This window comes from Triticum urartu, chromosome 7 (genome assembly GCF_003073215.2).
Source record: "Triticum urartu cultivar G1812 chromosome 7, Tu2.1, whole genome shotgun sequence".
NCBI lineage: Eukaryota > Viridiplantae > Streptophyta > Magnoliopsida > Poales > Poaceae > Triticum > Triticum urartu.
The window spans coordinates 549,652,397-549,660,037 of record NC_053028.1 but is presented as its reverse complement, the minus strand read 5'-3'; the positions used below and the strand labels follow the sequence as shown (position 1 = coordinate 549,660,037).

Here is a 7,641-nt window from a genome sequence, read left to right as displayed (position 1 = left end):
TAGTCGCCGGCGGCAGGAGCGGCTGGGGTGGGGGCGCGGTGAAGAAGAAGAGGAAGAAGAAGTCAACGCAGGGGGAGGGGGCGCGAGGAACAGATGTGACGGCTCGAGCTCACGGATTGGACGGCTCGAACGCGACCGGCCGAACTATTTCGGCCGGCGTGCCGGCGCCTATCACTAGCCTTGATTTATGTATTTTTTTATCCACCTAATTGACTCTAGGCTTCCGTCCAATGATTGGATTCTACAACTAACTGCTTTCTGATTTAAAAGTCCCACCTGTATCCTTGGATCGATAATTTGACAAACGTAACACGAGTTATATATCACAACAAATATACTATTAGAAACATTTAATGTTATATTTTTTATTGGTATAACTTTTGTGACATACAATTTATATTATATTGGTCGAATTGTTGATCTAGGATAGGCATGAGCCTTTGAAACCGGAAAGGAGGAAGTTGATTTTAGGGTTTTAAAATTTCTAACAGAATCCCTGCAAACCGAATGGTCCCTCAAAATAAAAAACTTCGTACACACAAGACACTTCTACTTATCTATACAACAAAAGTTTGTTGAGTTTTTGAAGAACCGCTCACTATGAGTAGCCACTTCATGTGGAGGACAGATGACCCATGGATTTTGGTTGCAACCTAGTGTGGATGTTTCTTTAACCGGGCTCGATGATGATCCAATGATAGAATATGTGATTGCATCATTTTATCTTGTTAGTTCATGGTTATTCTGAGCTCTGTGCTCCTTTTACTGTTAATCTGTTTAATACTCTAAACTTTATCAATATGGTTGTATGCATCATTTCATGGAGAGGCCAGGGTAGACCCTCCTTTAGAAAACATATATATGCATAATAACCAGAAAACATTTAGACATATGAAATGACATCACAAAGTACCAAAACATATATTATAGTACCAGCAAAGTAGCTCACAACCAAAGTCATAGCAGATCATACAATACAATACACAGTCGATCACAACATGTGACAAATACAAGCACACAGATTTTTTCTTATTGTGGTAACTTGAACAACTTGATCGATCACTTGATATACTATAAGCTAGTAGGAGCGATCGAGATGATCGATTAGCCGAGGCGCAGGTCGTGGGAGCCGCCGTAGGCCATGCCGTGCAGGTTGGGCTGGCTGGGCACCACGCGGAAGGCGTACATGTCGGCCGCCGAGCCGCCGCCCATCGCCACCGCTGCCACGCCATCCCACCCACCCGCCGCCGGGTTGTCCACGAACCCGTACGCCGGGTCCTCGCGCATGCCCTGCGTACACACGCGTGCACAGTCATCATGGTCAGCTCGTATTCATGCATGATCGTGGTTACATAGCTAGCTAGGGAGCGAGAGAGCTCACCAACTCCTGCTGCAGATTCTTGTATGCCTCCTGGGAGTGCTTCACCTGAATATATGCAATGGATTCCGAGAGAAGCATGAATTAGTACACGAATGCAACAAGCTGCAGGGTAAACGAATGCAACAAGCTGCAGGGTAAATACATGCGTATATTTATCGTACAACAGGAGGCACCGAATGACAAGAGCCAGAGTCTATATCTACACATAGAAGGCATGCATTACAGTGTTAGACATGTCGCGGAGACACACAATTTGACATGGGTTTGTTGCTTGTCTAACTGCATTGTCATTGAGAAACCTCTCAAGTAAAAAGATGTGTTCAGAATGAGTAGGAAAACCTGGCCAGTTTATATGAAGGACCATGGCATACATGCAAACTAAGGGCTGGGGATTTCCTATATGTGCTCTTAGTTTTGTCCCTCTAGCTATAGGTTCCTCCATATATCCATGTAGAATATAATGGTGCTACCACATATGCATGTATGCCATGTTGACAAGCATTGTTTCGCGGGTTTCTTCAAAAAGGAGGTTCAACCTCCAGCCTTTGCATCATTGTGATGCACACAACCATATATATTACTTCCTCCGTAAACTAATATAAGAGTGTTTAGATCACTAAAGTAGTAATCTAAACGCTCTTATATTAGTTTACAAAGGGAGTAGTAATTATTAATCAGAGTACAGAAAAACTCTTTCCCTAAATATAAGTCTCTTTAGATATTTGAATATGGACCGGACTATATACGAAGCAAAATGAGTGAATCTACACTCTAAAATATGTCTATGTATATCCGTATGTAGTTAGTATTGAAATATCTAAAAAGACTTTATTTAGAAACAGAGGAAGTACAAGACAAATCATGCAAAATAAAAGCTACAAAAAGGAAAACTGTAAGAATCACCGGCAGTGTAACCTACAAAAAAGAAAAATGAGCAGATCGAGGACTCCAGCCCAACGGGTAAGATTTGTACCTCTACTTCCCACCAAACTTAGTTACACTTAATTGTTAGGTCTAGATACAATTTCCTGGAAAAAGAAAATAAGTTGATATACAATTGAACCTAGAAAAGGAAGTTCAAATACAATCATCACTCAACAAAAAACTTTCAGATACATTCATGACTTGTACAAGGTTTTTTTGGGTTTAATCCATACTTAGCCAAAAAAGGACTTTGTAGAAAAAGGGAAAATTTAGAGGTGTATTATCTACTCATACATACTCTACGTACACATCAAGACCAAAACACACATGAAATTCCACAAACAAAGAACAAACAGAAGGCAACATAAAAATCAGAAGGATGGGAAATAAGGTTGTAGTTTATCCCTTCTTTCTTGAGAACACAAAAAAAATGTTTTGAATATTTTCACATCTGTGCATGCATGGTGTGAAGTAATGCAATAGTATTAAAATTCACCTTGTGGAATCTTGCATGCACATAAAATTATGAGTCGTTTCACGATGAAATAACACCTTAATTTATATATCTTCACATATATCCATTCCCTCTGCTCAATAATACATGATGTTTTGGATCTTGCATGTGGTGTCAAAGTGCAAGTATTACTGTTACATTTCTATCAACATGTTAATTAAAATTCCGTGAAATTTCTAGTGATGGTATTTCCAGTTGGTCAATATGATTCATAATTCTATATATTCATCCTCGAAGTTAAAGTTTGAGCACACCCATTCTAGGTCGTCATCTATTTTCATTGGAGGCCGCCGGTTTTAACTACCAAGTGTGGCTAGCTTGTTTGTTTAGTTACTAGTTCCCTGCTGCAGATTTTTGTGAATATACTCCTTGAACATCAATCATGCTCAATTTACATGAACTTCCAGAAGTTAAACTTATATTTAAGCCATGGTAGTCAGTTTATCTCATATTAACTTAAGTGTTGGTCTTTACTATGACTTTAGGAGTAGGCGGTGACTAGAACATATAGGCTGGATTTCCCTTTTTGTTTATTGATGGTAGTGGAATCCGATCTAGAACTGGTGCACAAGAAAAAATGTTGACAAAAAAAAAGGCAAGAGAAACCATCTTTCTCAAATACGGAATACATTATACTCGCTTCACAATTAAGTATACATCATTCTGTACATAGGAATGACCTTTAAATTTTGGCTGCCATCTTTACATGAATATTGTTGTAGACACATTTTAATGATTTCATTTTACATGATTAACATTTTATAGCTTAGTCAGAGTGAAAGTTGCAGAAACTTAACTTGACTAAAACATTGTGCGTATTTATATCACCTAACGAAGGTAGTACTAACCAAGTACATGCATGTATATTTGATGGGACAATATGTATTTAATTTAATTAGATTGTTTTGTTTTACGTGCATGTACTTTACAAGATGCTTTTACATGGATGATTGAAGAAAAGGAATATATATGCACTCATCAAATACCCCTCCATTTTTATTTACTTTGCATATTAGCTTTGACCTAAGTCAAATGCGTTATAAGTTTGACCAAGTTTATCGAAAACAATCTAAACTTTCACAATAAAAAATATTTATCGTATGAAAATATGTTGGAAAATGGTGATTCTAATGGTATTGACTTGGTTTTTTTATGTTAATTTTTTTTTGTATAAACTTGATCAAAGTTTAGAAAGTTTGACCCAAGATAAAGCTAATATGCGAAGTAAATAAAAACGAGGGAGTACCCATCATGTAAGATTAGTGTCATCTAGTGCGAGGACCAACTGTTTTATCGTTTAGACTAACATTGTAGATCTCATATGTCTAAGCAATTGTTCATCCAACGCAACTACAAAAGCATCCAGCCATATAATCACAATGGCCATAGAAGAAACTCATGTAGTTGAGATAAGTTTAACATTGTCAGAGTTCCAATTTTTGTTTGCCAATTATCCGCAGGGCTACTGACTAGATCTGTATGTGGTCCTTACTTCAATAGCAGAAGTACGGGAGCTTCTGAACACTGGGGCAACCATATGGAGATGGTTGCGGGGTTTGTTCAACCGGTTTGAATGCGAGTCTAGTCATGGGATCAGTAAAACATATGTGCTTTTATTTGTTGGATGCGGCTGTTTCCTTGTCATATCATCTTTATAACAGATTTAAAAACCTCGCAATAAGAATGCTTTGTGCATCGCTCAATCTAGAGCCCGGGGGTTTAACCTCCTTTTCGAAAAGAAAAAGACACACTATTCTTTCCCTGAGCGCCTATATTAATGCCACACGGACCTAGAACATGAACATATCTTGAAACCAATCTTAGCTTCACATTGACGACTGGTATAAAGCATTATACCCAGGACTACGCAAAGCTGAAGACCGGATCATATATATGTCAGTACGTAAAACAAAAGAAAGGCGAAAGTTCTCTGCCATTCATTCAGATCGAAAAAGCCAAGAGGTTTCGTTTCTATAGTTCCGCAAACCATAAAGCCTCGTCGCCGGTCCTCATCTACAAGGGGTATCATGGCGCTGTGCAATCCCATAAAAATCCGTGTTTGACATGCTACCCCCAGATAGCCGGGGGACCGAACAAAGCAGCCATGCACGCTCATGCACCCCATGCATCTCTAGGCAGCCAGCTACTGATCGATCATCTAGCATAGGCTTAGCAGGAGATACGTGTAGTGCATGAGAGATATAGCCCAAAGATTATTGTCCTTCGCTCTTTCTCAATTCCAGCTTATGTGTTTCTGTCAAAAGGAGACAGATCACTGCATCTATTGCTGTTCGTCTACGTGTGTGTGCATGCATGTAAGCACATGACATGCATACTCTACACCGAGATTTTTCCAAAGGCTCTATAGCTAATTAGCTACGCCAAGATTTGGATCTAGAATTGTAGAGTCTAGAGTCTAGAGTTGTCGAAGTGAGGGGGTTGAGTGTGTAAAGTGCAGACACGCATGGCAGTGCACCGTGTACATTGGCATGCAACGTGTTTGTTTGGGGCGTGGAGGTGTCTGTCAGATCTTTGCTTCCATCGGTCACTAGCTAGGTTGAATGTTCAACCATATAAGGGCTGGGAGATGGATGTATGTTTGGGGCTCTAAGCTAGCTAGCTATCTAGGTTATGAGAGTGGTTAATATGTGATTCATTTGTAACGCCATGCATATGATGCAGCTCATGAAGTGCAATAGTGGTCATACATATCTAGCTAGACGGACTTTCTCAAGCAAAATTAATGTGTGGCCGAATGATTGTACAATACAGAGATCTGGTGAACACATGGTGTTCGAACAGTGGCATGGAGAACTAGCTAAATAAAGAAACTGTAACAAGTGGCAGCTGACACAAGGCAAGGTAAACGAATTGGGGAAAGATCTAGTTTTGTGGAGATATGTGTGCACCAGAACAGTCATGTACACCAAATTGGGCAACGTACGCCTGAAATTTTCGAGCTACGAGAAAACTACTTCAATTTATAGAGAACAGATTATAATGATTGTTTAGAAAAGGTCTCACCTTCTTCTTGTAGGTTTCAGTCTGCGTGGTGATCACATGATACTGCAAAATCAAAAACGAAAACAACAGACAAAAGAAAACAAGGTTAATTAAGATGTTATGTTGTTAAAGGAAGCAATGCATGAGATGAAATTAAACAAGGAAAACCCAACCAGTTCTTTGGAACTCAGAAAAATGATGTCAATTGTTAATTCTATATCCTAGAGATAGAGAACTCGTGTAGATCTACGACCAAAAGGGGGGCTAGCTACTCAGCATGAAATATGCACGGATTGGACGGCAGATGAGCGAGCAAAAACAGACAGATCCAGCCAGGAATCGAAGCCTAAATCAGTAAATCTGGTAGCTAGGGTTTGTACGTGCATGCCTTCCTCTGGCGAACCTCCTTGAGAGCGGCATCGACATTTTGCTCAAGGTCGCGCAGCTCCTCGAACTCCAGCGCGTCCAGATCTTCACCCATCCTTTGCCTGGGATGGATACAGGAGCAAACAGTATGTCAATTCAAGTCGATCTCGAAATCAAATCAATCTAAATTGCCGGAGCTGGAGAATCCCCATGAAAGAAGTAAAGAAGGAAAGAGGAAAGTGATTGACCTGATCTCGGTGCGCAGGTTCCGGTTGATGTCCTTGAGATGGTTCAGCGTGCGCTGCATATTCTGCGATGAAATCAAACCAAACCAAAGCAAATCAGCCAAAGCGAAAGAGCAGTGAAGCACCGGAAGATGGAGCTTGGACTCGATTAGATCTCATGTCAAATCACAAGAAAACAGCGAGTGAGTAGCTATCTACTAGTAGAAATTAAAAGGGAAATGAGAAAGTGTTGCAGCTAAAGAAAAAGATGGATTGAGGCAAGAAAGAGAAGCAGCAACCTCATACTGCTCGATCCACAGGCTGGTCCCGATGGCCTGCTGGTAGCGGTCAAAAATCCCCTTGATGCTGCAAGTACGTACATACATGGAGAAGAACAAGGCCAAGCTGGCTTATATCAGAGAGGTAATTTGGCAGGCAGCTAGCTAGTGATGTGGATGAAGTGAGCTCGTAGTTCGTACTCGGTGCCGGTGCTGCAGAACTCGTGGTACTTGCCGGTGGAGGAGAACATGATGATGGCGACCTGGGCGTCGCAGAGCACGGTGAGCTCCCGCGCCTTCTTCATGATCCCCGACCGGCGCTTGGAGTAGGTCACCTGCCTGTTGGTGGCGTTCTCGATCCGCTTTATCTCGATCTTCCCCCGCCCCATCTCCGCCGGCCGATCCACCTCCTCCGACCCCGCAATCGCGCGCGCCACCGCGAGCGGGCGAGCTGGCTAGCTAGGTCGACCGACTCAGCGAGCGGTGGAGAAGAAATGGCGAGAAGGAGGGGAGATCGGCGAGCTGCTGCTGCTGCTTCTCGAGCTGCTGGTTTGGTTTAGTAAAGGAGGTGGGACGGAGGTGGTGCCGAGTGTGCGTGTGCATTTCGGGGTGGCGAGGACGGTGGTGGGTGGCGCCGGTGGACGGGGGCGGTTGCCGAATCCGTGAAAGACGTGGGGAACCGCGCCGCGCCGTGCCTGCCCTGCCCTACCCTACCCCGCCCGCGCGCACGGGCCGTACGACCACCACGTAGCCCCGTAACGCGTATGGTTTTGAGCGCCGTTGCGTGCGTGCGGGGCGGCCGGCCGTGGTTTTGAGCGCCGGGACGGACGCGGGCGCGGGCGTATGCCCGGGGGGTATGTTGCTGTGACGTGGCCGTGGCCGAGCAGCGCTCGGCACAACGGTTAGCACGGTTCGGGCTCTGCGGCCATCATTGCCTCGCTGCTTGGCCTG

At 42.9% G+C, this 7,641-nt stretch overlaps 1 protein-coding gene across 1 annotated transcript; it reads right to left on the bottom strand.

Moving 5' to 3' along the window:
• Window positions 1-897: 897 nt before the first annotated feature.
• LOC125524868 (MADS-box transcription factor 16-like) lies at window positions 898-7,363 on the bottom strand. The gene is made up of 7 exons (XM_048689901.1): window positions 6,892-7,363; window positions 6,712-6,778; window positions 6,437-6,498; window positions 6,211-6,310; window positions 5,844-5,885; window positions 1,382-1,426; window positions 898-1,290 (listed from the first exon to the last, which is right to left on the bottom strand). Exons 1-7 carry the CDS (start codon window positions 7,077-7,079, stop codon window positions 1,105-1,107), a joined length of 690 nt encoding a protein of 229 aa, XP_048545858.1. The 5' UTR covers window positions 7,080-7,363; the 3' UTR covers window positions 898-1,104.
• Between the last annotated feature and the right edge of the window lie 278 nt (window positions 7,364-7,641).